Source organism: Trichechus manatus, unplaced genomic scaffold (genome assembly GCF_000243295.1).
Source record: "Trichechus manatus latirostris isolate Lorelei unplaced genomic scaffold, TriManLat1.0 scaffold00006, whole genome shotgun sequence".
Taxonomy (NCBI): Eukaryota; Metazoa; Chordata; class Mammalia; order Sirenia; family Trichechidae; genus Trichechus; species Trichechus manatus.
The window spans coordinates 10,688,154-10,706,120 of record NW_004443942.1 but is presented as its reverse complement, the minus strand read 5'-3'; the positions used below and the strand labels follow the sequence as shown (position 1 = coordinate 10,706,120).

At 36.0% G+C, this 17,967-nt stretch overlaps 1 protein-coding gene across 3 annotated transcripts in view; it reads left to right on the top strand.

The window, feature by feature from the left end:
- The window catches only part of TSG101 (tumor susceptibility 101), a 50,645-nt gene that overhangs the window by 7,403 nt on the left and 25,275 nt on the right, over positions 1–17,967 (top strand). For all 3 annotated transcript variants that reach the window (XM_004369699.2, XM_023737677.1, XM_023737681.1), the window contains exons 2-6: positions 3,129–3,213; positions 5,357–5,422; positions 7,478–7,641; positions 11,429–11,555; positions 14,888–14,954. In XM_004369699.2, coding sequence (XP_004369756.1) covers positions 3,129–3,213; positions 5,357–5,422; positions 7,478–7,641; positions 11,429–11,555; positions 14,888–14,954 — 509 coding nt within the window. The remainder of the gene's footprint in view (positions 1–3,128; positions 3,214–5,356; positions 5,423–7,477; positions 7,642–11,428; positions 11,556–14,887; positions 14,955–17,967) is intronic.

Here is a 17,967-nt window from a genome sequence, read left to right as displayed (position 1 = left end):
AGGGATTGGACTGGACTGTGGGACATAAAGTGATACTCGTGAGGAGTGTGCCTCTTAGCTCAAGTAGATACAAGAGACTAAACACGCAGCTTCTGTCCAGAGGTGAGATGGGAAGGCAGAAAGGGTTAGGAGCTGGTTGAATGGACCTGGGGAATCGGGTGGAAAGGAGGAGTGTGCTGTCACAGTATGGGGAGAACAATTAGGGTCACATAACAATGTATGTATACATTTTTGTGTGGGAGACTAACTTGAAATGTAAACTTCATTTAAACTACAACAGTAAACAAACAAAAAAAAAACTGTGGCTGCCACCCAAAAGGTCAGCAGTTTTAATCCACCAGCCGCTCCTTAGAAACCCTATGGGACATTTCTACTTTGTCCTGTAGGGTTGCTGTGAGTTAGAATCGACTCAACGACAACAAGTATGCAGCTGACACTTGTAGGCTCTAGGAAAGCATCAGTGAACAAGAGAGACAAAACTCTATGCTTCCAGAACTTAAATTCTCATGAAAGGAGAAAGACAGTAAACAACTCAGTAAGTACATTAAATAGTGAATTGAAAAGTAATAAATGCTTTGGAGAAAAATCAGGAAAGGGAGATAGGGAGTAGGGACGTGGTGGGTTGCAATTTTATATTGAATAGTAAAGGAAGGCCTTTCTGAGAACCAGTTGAGCAGACTCCTGAAAGAGATGAGGAAGCAAACTATAGAACAATCTAGGTTAAGAACATTCAAGGAAGAAGGAAAAACAAATGCAAAAACCCTGAGTCAGAAGCTTGCCATGCGTGATAGAGGCACAGCAATGGAGCCTAGGGTGACTGGCCTGGAGAGAACAAGGGGGAAAGTAGTGGTAATAAGGGTATGGGAAGGGGTCACTAGAGTTTAGAGGGCCTTGCAGACTTTGGCATTTACTCGATATGATGGGAAACCATTAATCTGTTTTGACTTTTAACAGGATCACACTAGCTGCTATGTTGAAACTAGACTGCAGGAGGTTAAGAACACAGGCAGGAACACCTAGAAAGAGGCTGTTGCAATAATCTAGTACTTCTAATAATTAGCACTCCTAATTCACAGGAAATACAGAGGACAGAGTAACATACACTGGGGGAAATAGCAAAATCCAAACTGTGGGAACCTCTGTAGGACAAATGAACAGATTTCTTCAACAAATAAATTTTAAGGGGCAAAAAAAGATGGGCCCATCAACTGATAAATATATAAATAAAACATGGTATATCCATACAGTGGGATATTACTCAACAATAAAAAATAATGAAGTACAGATACATGCTACAACATGAGTGAACCTTGAAAACGTTATGCTAAGTGAAAGAAGCTAGTCACAAAGACCACATATTGTTTAATTCCATTTTATGAAATGTCCAGAGTAGCCAAATGTATAGAAATAGAAAGTAGTTTAGTGATTGTCTAGGGCTGGGGAGAATGGGGCAATGGGGAGTAACTGCTAAAAGGCATGGGGTTTCTTTTTGGGGTGATGAAAATGTTCTAAAATTGATTGTGTTGGTTGTACAGCTCTGTGAATCTACTAAAAACCACTAATTGTGCACCTTAAATGCATAAATTGTATGATATGTAAATCTATCTCAGTAAAGCTGTTACAGAAAGAGATGGGAGGGAGAATCTATAGATTAAAATTATTTTATCACATTGCAGTGTGTGAGCTTTATTTGCATCCTGATTCAGACAAACTAAAATATATATATATGACATGAAACTGAATATTTGGTGTGATCAAGTATTACGTTTTTTTTTTAAGCCCTATCTTAAAAATATACTCCCAAATACTTATGGATGATAGGATATGATGTTACGGTTTGCTTCAGAATAATACAGGAGGAGGGAAAAATGGATGAAGTTACAGATTTAGAAGGTTGACTGTGAATTGATTATTGTTGAAGTTGGTTGGTGGATATACGGGAGTTCGTTATACCATTCTGTCTACATTTGGATATGTTTGAAATTTTCCGTAATAAAAAATTTTAAGAAGAGACCAATGAAAGATAGCAAATATCAGCAGCTCCTTGCAGTATTTTGCTATAAAGGAGAACTGAGAAGTATGATAGTAGCTGGAAGAGAAAGGGAGATCAGGAGAGTGTTTGTTTGAATAAGATGGGAGAATTAAGAATATGTTTATTAAGGATGGAAAAATTGGTGCCACAGGACAAAAGGAGCAAGAAATGCTTGAGAGATGCCTTTGAGTAGACCTTATGGATTTATTCCCTAATTTTTCTTGTATTTCTCCCTTATTATCTATCATTTTGTCTTTGTACTAGACTCTGAGATTTCTTTGACTTTATATTCTAATCCTTCAATTGAATATTTTGTTTCTTTCACATTTTTTTTATATCCAAGAGTTCTTTCTGTTTTCTGAGTGTTCTTTCATGGAAACAATATCACTTCTTCTCTTTGAAATTATTAATGCTAATTATTTTTTAAGTCTTCTGCTTCTTGCGTTATCTCTGTTACTTCAGGGTTCCTTCTTTTTTGTTTGTTTTAGTTTCTAGAAGAGGAGCACTAAAATTCGATTGAAAGTTTGTGTGCATGGATAGAGCTTGTCAGCCAAAGAGCTTCTCATTTTATGGTGGTCAGATGGGGATCCCCGATCTCCTAATCTCCTGCTGGGAGTGTGTAAACCAGGTTATTAGTTTTCCTGGAGTGGAGTGGTACAAAGTAGGGGTGTGAAAATACAAGACAACAAATGATAAATTGGAACATAATTGGTATTGACAGTAAATGCTGGGGTTTGGATAAAAGGGAGAGATCATTAGGGGCTAAAGGGAGGTCTGGAAAAGGATTCATTGAGAAGAGGGAGATGTAAGCTAAGTCTGAGAAGGATTAAAATTTGGTTTGGTGGAGGGCCTTTTAGGTTGGAAAGAAGAGCTGAAATGGAGATAAGTAGCTTTAGTATAGGATTCCAATAGGTGACAGGAGAGAAAGCTATTGAGGTTCTTTCAGGCCTTAATTAATGTTAATAATTGGTGAGAACCATTATACTTTTGTGCTATGAGGTAAAGTGCTATGAAGAAAATATTGTAAGAAATCAATCTGGCAGTAAAATATGTGCATTGGTTTTAAGCTAAATTCTTATGTGATTTTGCTTTTCAGTACAAATACAGAGACCTAACTGTACGTGAAACTATCAATGTTATTACTCTGTACAAAGATCTCAAACCTGTGTTGGATTCATATGGTGAGTGTATGTAATGAAAATTCAGTTACTGTACTTTGAGTTTACTCTTTCTGTTAATGGTTATGAGTTTCCCATTTTCCTTTTAAGTTTGTTGGTTTTACAATTGTAAGGTGGACCCTCCACCTAAAAAGAGTTCTAGGAAGTGAGAAGTTAACAGCTCTAATAATTATATTTGTTTAATTCTTTTAAGTTTTTAAAAGTACTTTAACATAAAATTGTGTGAATTTAGACCCAGAGGAGATGTTAAAGATACTTTAGTTCTGCTTTCCCAAAATATTATGCATAGATCCCTGGTTTTGAAAAATTCTGCTTGGTCAGGGAAAGTTCTATGATTAAGTTTGATCAGTTTTAAATTAAACAAAATTAAATAGATTTCATTGCAGCAAGATTTCTCTGAGCCTTTGATATGCTAATGTATTGTATATCACCAAGAGAGGAAAGAAGAGAATATATTGTATAATATGTGGAGCCCTGGTGGCATAGTGGTTAAGAGCATGGCTGCTAACCAGAAGGTCAGCAGTTCAAATCCACCAGCCGTTCCTTGGAAACCTTATGGGGCAGGTCTACTGTCCTGTAGGGTCTCCATGAGTCGAAACCAACTCGATGGCAACGGGTTTTACCCCCCAGAGCATCTTTTTATTCTTGGCAGCACATTTTGTGAAACTATACACTGGACTATCCCTTTCATTTTGCAGACAAGGAAAACATTTTCTAATATGGTCCAGTTATAGACTGTACGGTAGGTAGGTGGCAGTTTGTCTCTACTTTTTATTTGAGACAAAATTGAGATTTAAGTAAGAAATGACACTGCCTAGAGTTGATTTTTAAAAAATAGTCTTTTCTGTCCCCACTGACTCTAATATAAATCTCTCCAATCCTCGCTCCTTGAAAATACCTCACGTGCCAGGGCCAAGGGAAAACCCATGCTGCCGCCTGTCCATTATGATTGGCACTGAGGGCAGGGAACTGAATTTAAAGTTCCTTTAGACTAGCCCTCCAAACTCTACCCACTCCTAGGGCTTTGGAAACCTTAGGATCCTGGTGAAGAGAGATGGTAGGCAATGGAGGGGTCAGTCAACCCTGCATTTTCTGAACAGCAAAGACATGAAGTGGAACTCCTCTCCCAAACCTGGGGCACAATTCCCCATCATTTTGACCTACCTTATACCTGTCTGCATTGTTAAATTAAAGTATTCTGTAGTATGGTATTTAGAATTTTTTAAAAACTTCATATTTCCAAAATTATAGTTAATTAAAAAATTGCTTCAATGGGAAAAAAGTGACTGGGGCTAGAACTTTACTGTAAGTATATAGTTTTACCGCACCCTAAAAAAATAAATATGTTGATCAAAACTAACAAACTCCAACGTTATTAAATCTTGTATGGCTTTGTATAACTGGACCAAGTCCAAACCATTGTTACCAACATCTGCTTTTATAGTAAACAAAGCCACAAATTCAAATAAAGTGTTTTTTAAAAAGCACAAAATCAGAGTACATTACAGCACAGTTTATAATTACCAATAGTAAGAGAAATGAGATCAGCAGTGGAGCTGTTCTTGTGCTGCTCATTACAACCTTTTCCCTATGTGATACAGTGTTAACTCTAAATCACTGTTATAAATAATAGCAGTCCATGTAATGCACATTATGTGCCCTAACTAATCAGTCAATTGTAGATAGAAAAACTTGTGTGATGTAAGAAATGTTTATATTAAAAATGTTTACATTTCACTGAAAACTTTTTTCTTTTTAATTCTGTGGTTTGATACTGTACTGGGATTGAGATGATAGTGAGTGGCAGTAAAGGTCTGGGAAACCTGAAGTATATTGTTAACATTGAGTATGGTATCATTTGATAGTGATTTTTAAATAATTTTATCATCATGTTAACTGGGTACCCAGAGTACATATTTACTCCTATCCGTTTTTACATGTAAGTCAAAGCATCTTTTCTGCACTCATTCAAAAGCTGATCCCACTGAGTGAACCAACAGAGGATACTTTGCTATTGGCAGAATGGATGGTACATTAACAAATTAGCCCCTTTCAAGGAAAATAATGAATTTAACCAATTTTTCTGAAAGAATAATTTATATGGGATTATCTACGAAAATGCGATTAAATCATTCTTTCCTTTCAGTTTTTAATGATGGCAGTTCAAGGGAGCTAATGAACCTCACTGGAACAATTCCTGTGCCTTATAGAGGTAAATAAATATCTTTTGTCATTTATATTCCCAGTATGGATGTATTGTTTTACAGAATAATATTTTGCCAAAGAGTTTACATAAATTCAACCTACTTTCTCATGGCTTTCATAATGATACTGAGATTTTAACTTCTAATTGATCTTCATTTGGTGGCAGCACTTAACATTTTCAACTTTTTCCCCCTTCCTTACCAAGATGCATCAACAAATAAATGCCTAAGTGTACCAGAGGAATCAGGGAATCTTAGAACTAGAAAGAGACTTCCTAATTCAGCCTCCCACCCCACTCATACTTTTCTGACAGTGGCAAGCTGTATACTGTAGAGGCTAAAATAGAAACCTAAAACCAAGCCCGTTGCCATCGAGTCAATTCCACTCATAGCGACCCTATGGGACAGTAGAACTGCCGCTTGGGGGTTTCCAAGGAGCAGTTGGTAGATTCGAACTGCTGGCCTTTTGGTTAGCAGTCAGACTCTTAACCAGTGTGCCACCTCTGCTGGAATACTTGGAGTGATAAGCAAGCATTCAGCTTCATGAGAGACAGTTCTGTTAGATAATTCTTCCTTGTGACTAGCTAAGACATGTTTCCCTGTAACTTCTTACCCATTGATTTTATATACTACCTGCTATGCATGAGGCATAGCGATAAGTCTGTGGATACAAAGATAAAGATGTACCTTCTCTGAAAGAACTCAATCTAGTAGGGGACACGGAGGGAATAAATAGATACTTACGACCTTTTAAAGCTACTATACCCATTGCCGTCGAATCGATTCTAACTCACAGCAACCCTATAGGACAGAGTAGAACTGCCCCATAGTATTTCCAAGGAGTGGCTGCTGGATTTGAACTGCTGACCTTTTGGTTTGCAGCTGAGATCTTAACCACTGTGCCCCAGGGCTCCATAAAATTACTATAGAGTAATAAATATAAAGGTGCTGTGAGATCAGAGGAGAAAAAGGCCACATGGGAAGATCACAGACATTTAGGCTTGGTATTAAAGGACAGCAGGGGCCCTGGTGGCACAGTGGTTAAGAGCTCAGCTGCTAACCAAAAGGTCGGCAGTTCTCATCCACCACCGTTTCCTTGGAAACCCTATGGGGCAGTGCTGCTCTGTCCTAATGGGTTGCTGTGAGTCGGAATTGACTCAACGGCAACGGTTTTTTCTTTTTTTGGTTTATTAAAGGACAAGTAGCCATTCATAACAGAATGACATACAGGTAGAGGGAAAAAACACTGAGTATCAGCATTGTATAAAGCAAGTGTGAGTTTAAGATGGACTGAGTAAAGTTTAAGATTATTGATCTTGTCTTTGTCAGGAAATAAACTCTGATAAGGGAAATAGATTTGTGTGTGTAAGTGGGAGTGGGGGAACAGGAAGCTATGGAAGGTATAATTAAAGACATTTATTATATATGCTGTTAATTTTATCTAAACTAAGCCTCAGTTTCCTCAACCATTCCTCATAATTGTATAGTTCCCAAGCCTAAGTAATTTTGGGAAATTCTTCATTTTCATAAAGCAAAGAATTCTAGATGGTGGGAATAACTTGTTTTATGTAGTAAGATACAGTCTTTTTTTTTTTTTTAATATTTCAGAACTAATTTAGGGTAAAAAAATAAATCCAAAGCCCTACATCTATCCAGTTTCTTTAAGTAAAATTTATGTGTACATCCTTGTATGTAATGAAACTGTTTTAATGGAAAAATATCTCTGCATTGTTCAGTGATTCAAATAGCTGTTTGAATAATTATTATAAGAATGCTCTAATTTTCATGTGATTTATGTTCACTATGTTAACTCGTATCAGATCCTTTGATCCAATAGATCTTTCTTTATGATCTGTTAGCTCCTTAATCCTGCTAATGTATTTTACAAAGTGAAAATTTGAAAAACTGATCTTAAACAGAACTTCGAAACAGAAGAATATAATACCCTAAAATAATATTTGTTGTGATTTTTCTTTAAAGTGTTACTTAGTTATAGCTCTCCCTTGCTATTGTTGAAAAATAATAAAAATAGAGTAACTGAAGTTTCTCTCTCTCTGTCTCAGGTAATACATACAACATTCCAATATGCCTGTGGCTGCTGGACACATATCCATATAATCCCCCTATCTGTTTCGTTAAGCCTACTAGCTCTATGACTATTAAAACGGGAAAGCATGTTGATGCAAATGGGAAAATATATCTTCCTTATCTACATGAATGGAAACATGTAAGTATTAACAGTGTTCTGTAAATTGGTTTTATTTTATATATTTTGATCACTAGCATATGCTTTTTGTTGGCACTAGAGGAGGATTCCAAGCACAGGTAAAAGGATTGCTCACTGATTATCAAGCATACCAGGAAAAAGGATCAAGAGGTGGAAAAAAAAAATAGAAACAAACTCTTGCAACTAGGGGACCCAGTTATCAGACACAGACTTGAAAATAATTGTGATTAGTATGTTCAAGAAAATAGATGACAAGATGGAGAATTCTATTAAAAAGGAACCAAGTGGAAATCTTAGCACTGAAAAATATAGTAATAGTAATTAAGAACTCAATAGATGAGGTTAGTGGCAGATTGGATTCAGTAGAATAGACGATTAGTGAACACCATGTAGCATTGAAAATGAATTAATTATAGCTATATTCTTTAACAGGAATGAATCTTAAAAACATATTGCTAAACATTAGAAACACGTCAAAAAAGAATACACAGAGTTTGATTGAATTTATATAATGTTCAAAAACAGACAAAACAAAGATTGTACTGTATAGGAAATCATTCATAGGTAGTATGCTTAAAGTAAAGCAAAAGAATGATTATCAACTAAGTCAGAGTAGTGGTTACCTCTGCAATAGATGGAGGAGGAGGATGTGGCCATGGAGGAAGACATGAGGAACTTCTAAATTACTGACAGTTTTCTGTTTCTTAACTTGGGAGATGTCTACACAGGTGTATTCTTTATTGTTACTCTTTATAATGTACATATTTTTAATACATTTCTATAGGTATGACGTATTTAAAAATCTCGCAAAAAAAAACAATGGTGACTAAGTTTGGTATGGTAGATGAAGTTATATCATAGAGGATCTTGAATGTCTTGACTTTGTTCTTTAGTAGACCACTTGAATAGACACAGTCGTTTAAGATGTTTTAACAAGAGTAGCATACTGAAAAGCAGTGATTATTAGGTGTACTGGATAAATAAGAGTAATGCCAGCTAATCTAAAAAGTAACTCACAAAATGTTAGAAACTTAACACTGTTGAAATTTGTTTCTTGCCCACATAATATTCCCATGTGAGTGTTCCTCACTGGCAGACAGCATTCCTCCACTTGGTGCTTCAGAAACCAAGGCTCTTTCCAATTTTTGGTGCCACCCAAGACTTCAGAGTTCTCTGCATCAAGAAAAAAGGGGGAAGAGAGAGTGGTAAAGTAACACCTCCTTCTTATCCACCTGGGGCTGGAAGTTAAACCTATCATTTCTATTTGTGTTCCATTAGTAAGAACTAGTTGCAAAGAAGGCTGGAACAACTCTGTATTATGAAGGAGGAGCATGAACTTTTTTAGAAAACCATCTCAGTCATAATAGATAAGTAAAACTGGAAGCTACTTAGGCTGTTGCACTAATCTAGCATGACACAGGACATAAGCCATAAACTATGGCTACTGCCATTTATCTTTATCTTACCAGTTCAGTTGCTTATTAATTCTAATCCTGAACATCTGTCATATACTGCTTAGAATGTAAAATCCGACTTTTTTATTACTTGTTGGAAAAACAAGTAAAAAAGGGATGGGGGAAAGGAATTTTGCTCTTTAAGTTTACAGAGTTTTAAATGGGAAAGATTATTATCTGTTTCAGTTGACCCTTGGGTATTTGAGCTCAAATAAACTGCTACATTATTCTTGCTACTTTTTTCATATACTGTACCGACTTAATCTGCAGCTCCCTGGGTGGCACAGGTTAAACACTGGACTACTAGCCAAAAGGCTGGCAGTTTTGAACCCACCCAGCAGCGCCTCAGGAGACAGGCTGGCAGTCTGCTTCTGAAAGGTCACAGCCTCACAAACCCTTTGGAGCAGTTCTGCTCTGCACACGTGGGGTCACTGAGTTGGTATCTCCTCGATGGCAACTAATGACAATAACACTAACTAAACCAAAAGGTTGGTGATTCATACCCACCCAGAGGCACCTTGGAAATAAGGCCTGGCGATCTACTTCCAAAAGGTCACAGCCCTGAAAATCTGTGGAGTGTAGTTCTACCCTGCACACTTGGAGTCACCATGAGTTGGAATCGACTTGACGGCAGCTAACACCACCACCACCACCAACTTGATCACCAAGTCATTTTGAATTACTTTGAATTCGTGACCTATTGATTTATAATAGGCTTGGAAGTAAATATTAAAGGTTAGATTAAACTTCTTTCCTTCAAATAATTTTGTATGGAAGGAATACTATGATAAAGAATTCAGATAAAACTTGTCCTAAGAAAACTATGGTTATAAGAATGCAGGAATGAAGCACTGATTCATGCTACAACGTAATGAGCCTTGAAAACGTTACGCTAAGTGAAAGAAGCCTGACATAAAAGTGCTTATATTGTATCATTCCATTTATTTGAAATGGCGAGAATAGTCAAATCCATAGAGACAGAAAGTAGATTAGTGGTTGCCAGGTGCTGCCAGGGAGGGGAGAGACTAGTACTGGGTGTGGGTTTCTATGTAGGGTGATGAAAATGATATGGAACTAAATAGTGGTGATGATTGTACAACTTTGTGAATATTAAAAACTACCGAACTGTACACTTTAAAAGGGTGGATTGTACGTGAATTAAATCTCAATAAAAAAAGAATGTGCCGGGTTATGATTTACTTTAGGAGTTTTTCAGTAGACTAAAAATTGATAAGAAGTAAAAGTGTGTGGTCTCTGTGGTCATCCTCCCATCAGCCACCACCTTAGCCCATATCCCTGGGTGCTGCCCATATCCTGCATGTGCTTACCTCCCATTCAGCATATAAAGTCATAAACTGATATGAGAAAGGTATGCGACAGTGGGAATCAGCAAATTTTTACAGGAAGCTTTTGGAAATGTCATTTTTTGTCTGTCTTCCTTAAGTTGGGACAAAATTAAACAAATGACAAAGGTGAAAGCTGCTAGTGAACTCTTCTAACAGAAGAGAAGTTAGACCATTACAGAAGATTCAGGACTTATCAACAAACCTTGCTGTGAATATGGCTGGCTGATCAAAATGACTGAGTAATCCTCCAGAACCTGATGAACGAATGAATGAAGAAGCATATGAGATAAAATAAATATGTAAAGGAGTGAAAGTGGAACCATCAACTAAGCCATTTGAATAACTCCACCTAGCATAGTTTGTCTTAAATTAGTGGTCAGTAGATATTTGAAATAGAAAATGAAGCTATCTCTGTGGAGAAACAGGCACTTTATTTGTAACTATGGAAAGAAAGCTCCTGTAACAATTTGCGTTGTTGTACAACAACCTAGTATTTGTGTTTCTAAGCTAGAGTTTACCTGTAATGTCCAGAATTCATAATAATATCTTTAATAAAAATTAATTTTAAGAACATGTATTTCTAGTGTAACGTATCTATTAAAGACCTTAAATAATAATATGGCTACTGCTTACAGCCATCCCTGAATTTGTACCATTATACTTAATTTGTCTGTTTGTAATAAAATAAATTTTAGTTGACTATGTGAAATCAAGCAAAAAAGAATACTGTCCGAATTTTGCAATATACAGCATTGGCTAATGCTGTTTTTATATACATAAAGCAATAGCCTTACCTTAAATAATGGTTTAATAATAAAACACCTAACTTCTTTTTTTTAAGATTAATTAATTAAGTGGAATTTTCGTGTTTGGGAGCCCTCAGAGAAAATTATCGAGCCAAGTTGGAAATTGATGAGAAATGACCAAATGTTTCCTTTGTGCAGAAAAGTAAATCAATAGCTGACTCAAATTTGTTTTCCTCTTCAGCCACAGTCAGACTTGTTGGGGCTTATTCAGGTCATGATTGTAGTGTTTGGAGATGAACCTCCAGTCTTCTCTCGTCCTAATGTTTCAGCATCCTATCCACCATACCAGGCAACAGGCCCGCCAAATAGTAAGTAGATTTGAGATTTGATTTTAAAACTCATATAAATAAAACAAAAACCTTGTAAAAATTTTTTTAATGACTTCACTTTACTCTTTAGGTTATCAAGTTAGTAGATTTGGGGAAGGTATTCTGAGACCCCACATCTGCATGTACAGGTTCCTACCAAATGCTGACATTTGGGCTTCCATTTGCGGGTAGAAATCTAAGTTGGATGTGCTGGGCTCCAAAATGGAGGAGAAAGAATGCTAGAATTTTTTTTTTTAACTTTGCATGACCTGGAATTGCCTTATTTGATAGCTTGGAGGCATATATAACCTTTTCCACTCCAGGATCAGTGTTGTAGAGAAGAATCAATTACAAGGTGAACTAAGTTATTTGCATTAATCTATTCTGGGTATCCACAACTGAGCTTCTAGCTCTCAGCTTTCTTCTTTTAAGTACAGCCAATTCATGATTTTTTCTTGTGTGAAGGGAGTGGAGGCATGGAGACAGTACCAGTTCTCCCCTGATTGATACATATTTTCTCTGTTTTTTAAAATAATGCTGATACTTTAAAGTCACCCTGATTGAGAGTTGGTTGTACTTACTTGTTTTGACATTACTAAACCTGTATTGATTTCACTTTGTTTTGAGTTGTGGGGTTTTTTTTTTTTTTTTTTTTTTTTGGTAAATTTTGCTTATGGTTATAATTAACCACACTTTTCTCATGAACCAAATTATGTAAGCTTTCATTTTTCTCCTAGTCATATTACCCTATTTTAATTTATTCTATCTTGAGGAGCATCTTGACTCATGGCTGAAATGGGATTCTAAAAGAAGGGACGTTATGAACCCATTTCCCTTTTCTTACCTTCCCAGATAAGTATGATTTTAGGATTTAGCAGCTCTTTTAATAAAGGAGACTCTGGTGATTCTTTTGGGCAAGAAATTCGTTTTCATCTTAGATAATTCTGTTGTCTCTAGAACCCCAAATTGAATCTTCCTCATTTAAATTTGGAGTATCAGATATTTGCTAGTCTCACCATTGAATGTTAGTTGCTCAGATAATACAGCTGGTGACCACTTAGGATAAAGGTAACCTTTTCACAAATGTAAGTAGTCTCCTAAAGAAAATTTTTTAAAAATTTCTTCCAATTTTATATTGATATTGGAAGTGCAGCATTCTAGAGAGAGACCATACTATGGTCACTATTGCAGTCTAGTTTTGCACTTACTTCCTGTGAGTCACAGTAAGCACTCTAGAGCTAATTTAAGTAAATTACTAAAAGAGACCACTTTATTGCTCATTCCAGTGGTAATTGGTTTTACACATATAGACAATATACATTATCATTAGGTATGACTGTAAAGAAATGAAGGTCTGAATTCTACCTCCACCCCCAACAAGGAATAGCCCAGAAATTTGAACATATACTTAAATATTCAAAGTTGAGAAATTATATATTTTCTATTATTATCATCATTACTCAGAACATTTTTTATTTCCTCTTTTAGGATGACTTTTGAGCTTACATTAAAATTTACATTCACGACTTTTGAGCTTACATTTTGAGTTACATTAAAAAATTGTTACAGTGAAACCTTATTTTTTTGACCAGTAACAGTAATAATCAACATTTATTGAGTGGTAACTATGTGTCAAAGCTGAGCACTTCATATACATTTCCATTTAATCTCCACAGTAACCTCATATTGTATATGTGTTATTATCCCATTTTATTCTGGCTCTAAAATTACTTGGCCTTGTTATCTGCTTTCTTTCAAGCCTTGGATCTAGATGACGTTTATTGTCAACCAAATTCAAATTTGAAGACTTTGGTGAAATTATTTGCTTTCCAGAACCATAGAGATTTGGGGTGGCAAAGGAAAATTGTTTATAATTGTGAGAAAATTGCTTATGAGTTAATGGTTTGTATGTGTGAAGAGAAATAGCATCACGAAGGAGTAGTAATTGACTGAGTGTTTTGCTAATGCTTAATAGTAGCCCCATCTTTTCATAAAGATGTTAGAATGTCCTTTGTTCCTGAGAAGAAAAAATTACGGCATTTCAAGAGGTTTTTCCTTTCTGAAGTATCATTGAACATCACCATGGCTTTATTATGCTTAAGAAAAATTTACTTGTGGCCATCTATAGTATTCGTTCTAACCAGAAGACTGTGAACACTGCTATTCGGACATTTATGCCCACCAACTCTGGTAAAGGCTTTGAAGGCCTTTCTTGGTCTGTGCTCAGCATACTTGTCCCAATCCTTTGCATTTTGTGCTATAGAAGTTCATTTCTTGAATGTTCCTCTTTTCTTGCCTTTAAACCTTCGTATACCATTCTCTATCACTTTTGTTCACTCCCACCCCCTAGGATTAGGCTGATCCTGTATATAACACTCTGTACTTACCCTGTCCTAACACTCACCACTCTGTAGTATTGTTGTTGCTTGCTTACTTATCTCCTCCACTAGACTCCAAGCAACTTGAGGCCAGGGATTATTTCTACTTTTTTCATTGGATCCCCAGTGCCTGCCGCAAAGTAGGCGCTAAAAGATTCATTGATTGAATTAAGGGCTAATTCATCATTGTATTCAGTGAAAAAAGTTTCACTGAAGAAAAATTGATTCTCAGAATAAGTCATTTCCAGTTAAGACCAAAATTAACTTCTCTCCATCTGTGTTCTTCAGCGTCCTGGTACCACTGCCATTAGTGTTCTCTTTAAGGAATATATAAAGCATTTTTAAGGTTGCTGAATTTTAACCTTTTTTCTTAGTATAATGTTCATAGAGTATTTCCAAGCTTTTGTTTTATTTTTAACCAGTCTCTCTGAATGTAGGTTTTGTGTAGGACTTCTAATAGTAATCTGAAGTCTTTTAAAGTCTTCAATCAGGCCAACAAAAACCAGCTGTGCTAATTGGTCAACCTAATCTTTAAAGAAATGTCGGAAGATTCCTTAGATAGAAAAAACATGTCACTTTCTGAGAGCTGATGTTGGACCAGAGGACAGCAGAATTACCTTCCTCTAAATTCCAAATTGAACCAGTTCCTGTCTCCGCTTAAAGACTGCTTGAGAGGTTGTAGGGCTGACCAGGCTGACCTGTTTGCCAGTTATTCCTTGTGGGGATTGTCTTAAGTGTTGTAACTTATGTTGAATGACTTAGGAATTAAGTGATTTGAAAATATTTACTACTTAAAGTTTAGACCTAGTATGGGTGGAGTGTTTTGGTGCTGAGATTTGGATTTTTTAATTGTATACAAGTCTGTTGTGGTTTGATAGTGATGTATATCTTATTTGATAGCTTACATACTCAGGACTATGCATGTTATTAAAAACTGTTAAAAATTGTTTTTAGCTTCCTACATGCCAGGTATGCCAAGTGGAATCTCTGCATACCCATCCGGATACCCTCCCAATCCCAGGTAATGAAAAAGTATCTTTTGAATAGTTATATCAGAAATTCTATCACTAGATCTAGAATCAAAATAATGGTTGCATTAAAATAAAATAAATTTATTTGCAATTTAATGGAAGGTAAAACTCGGTTTATTGATGGAATTTTATGATATGTATACATATGCATATATAGTTTGAAAGGAGTTTTTTTGCAGTCTGGAGAAATGTAGCATCATTTTATTTACTGGGAGGAAAAGGATGGGATAGTGATGATAATCAGTTTTGAAATCTTTGCTACATCTCTCTTAAAAACTTTGTATATCCAATGTAGATAGCTGAAAGATTGATAGAATATTAGTTGTAATAAATTCAGGAAAGGAAAACATATTTTAATATCTTCTAAAAAAAAAAAAAAAAAACCTTGTATTCCGTGTAGATTACAGAGAACCAGTTAATAGTTCATATAATGGGGTCATGTCCCCATGATGTTTGTTCTGTTAGTTCATAAATTGTATGTACTACCAGCCATTCTCCATTTAGTAATGACACGACACCGGTAAATTAAATTCATAGTAAAATCAGTCTGTGAATAACACACACTAGAATATCCACGAAACATAATTATTAATCTATGTTTTTAAATGTGTGCTTGTTCCAGTGGTCGTCTGGGAGTACTTTTCAAAGGTGGTCTTTGGGCTAACTTAAAATGCAAGACTGACATATGCTGGTACCTGGATGAGATTTCCAGCTACTCTATCAATTAACAAGAAGTTTTTAACTCTACTAACACTTCTTAGCTTCATATAACCCAATCATAATCCATATAGAAAAATGCAGCCAAATTTCCTGAACATCTATCATAACTAAATGTATGTGCATATACTATATATCCAGAATTTTGTAAGTTAAATTTAGCAAACTTATTTCATTTCTGGACCTTTCTGATTTTTTTTTAATTTATTTTTTTAATTTTTGTTGCTTTTTAGAATATACACAGCGGAACATACACCAGTTCAACAATTTCTTCATGTACAGTTCAGTAACAAATTGTGCAACCGTTCTCACCTTTTTCTGAATTGTTCCTTATCTGGGCCTTTCATAATTCCAGTGACCCACCTTATGATGTAGTGTGCATTCTGTCACTTAAGATAGGCAAACAGAGACTTCATTGTCAGGGACAATAAAGATGTCTGTGATAGTAATATATAAACAGGCTCTAAATTTCATATTTCTTGAGACCCTAAATTTTCCTGTTGAATTCTACAAATGGAATCCTGTCCAAAGCCTTGAAATTGCAAACCATGATGGTTAACAATTGCAAGTAAGAAAGAACTTTGGACATACAGAGAACTGTTACTGGAGATACAATAAGGAAATGGACTTCTAAATAATACAGCCATTTAAAAGAAACTTGTAGATAAAAATGAAGGCTGAAAACATTGACAAAAATGTGAATCTTTTGGATTTGTCTTTAAAAAAAAAAACCATTGTCATTAAGTCAGTTCTGACTCATAGTGACCCTATAGGAGAAAGTAGAACTACCCTATAGTTTTTCCACGGAGCAGCTGTTGGATTTAAACTGCTGACCTTTTGGATAGCGTCCAGACTCTTAACTGCTAAGCTACCAGGGCTACTCATCTGTCTTAGGTAACCAATGAAGTGTCCTTTGTGAGGTTATTTGTAAGAAGTTCCTTTTGAGACAGTTACTTTTCAAAGATTTGATGTTTTTTACTGTGGAATATGCCTTTAATCTCAAAGCACTGCAAACTAATGAGTTATTAAGGGTAACTATTCAAATTGCCATCTGTCTCTTCTTTCTTTATGTTTAAGATCTTGGCAGAAGCCTTAGAACCTCTTTCTAGACTCCCTTTGTCCTGAAGGAGAATTAATTAATCAGTGACTCTATATGATTCTTTATCTTAAAACAATGAATATGAAAGTCTTTATTCTGGCTGTAGAAAGTTGGACTAGATGGTCTCTGAGGTCCCTTCCAAATCTTAAGAACTTTGGGAGTTTTATTTAGCACCTGCAGCATGTATACAAGGAAACTAAAAGGCATGTCACCAGTAGTTGTTCCAGTTTTGGTATGTGTACTAGCAAGCATGTATTAAGATTATTAGGAGACAGTTCCTGATACCTGGTAAGGGCTGTGAGAAAGAAACAAAGCTTCAAAGGAGCAGTCATGTCTGGTGATAGCTTCACAAGTGAGAGAATTGGTTTTTGAAAGTGACGTTTGTCTTAGTTATCTAGTGCTCCTGTAACAGAAATGCCACAAGTGATTGACTTTAATGAACAGAAATTTATTTTCTCACAACTTAGGAGGCTGTGAGTCTGAATTCAGAGCACCGACTCTAGGGGAAGGTTCTCTTTCTGTCCACTCTGGGGGAAGGTATTGTCTCCTCTCAGCTTCTATTACTAGGTTCCTGGGTGATCATGTGGCACGTGTCTCCCCCTCCATTTTTGCTGCCTCTGTGCCTGAGATGCTCCTGTTCTACTCAAAAGTGATTGACTTAAGACACGTCCTACACTGATGTAGCCTCATTAATATAACAAAGAACCCTGTTCCCCCATGGGATTATATCCACATGTACAGGGGTTAGGATTTACAATACATATTATTGGGGGACACAATCCAATCCATAACAACCTTAAAGGAGGATATTAGATATTTGGAGGTGGAGGGAGCCGCAAAGAGTCGTAACATTTTATAACTGAGAGGAAACTTACTGATTATCAAATCCAGCCCACTCATTTTATGTGAGCAAAGGTATGGAGGCCAAAAAAAAAAAAAAAATCCCAGTAACAAATAGGGAAACACTCTCGTATAGGTAGGAAATACAGGGTTATGAGTAGGTGTAAGTAGGGTAATTGAAGGGAATAAAGGTACAACTTCATAGATATTCCAGAACTCACAAAATCTTCCCTGATGTCCTTTAGTTGGTATTAATATTCCACTGCACATCTCCTCAACTTTTATTTACCACTTGTGATTTCTTTTGTCCTTCTATCAGGATTTTGACAGGGATCTTGCCCTGTTTT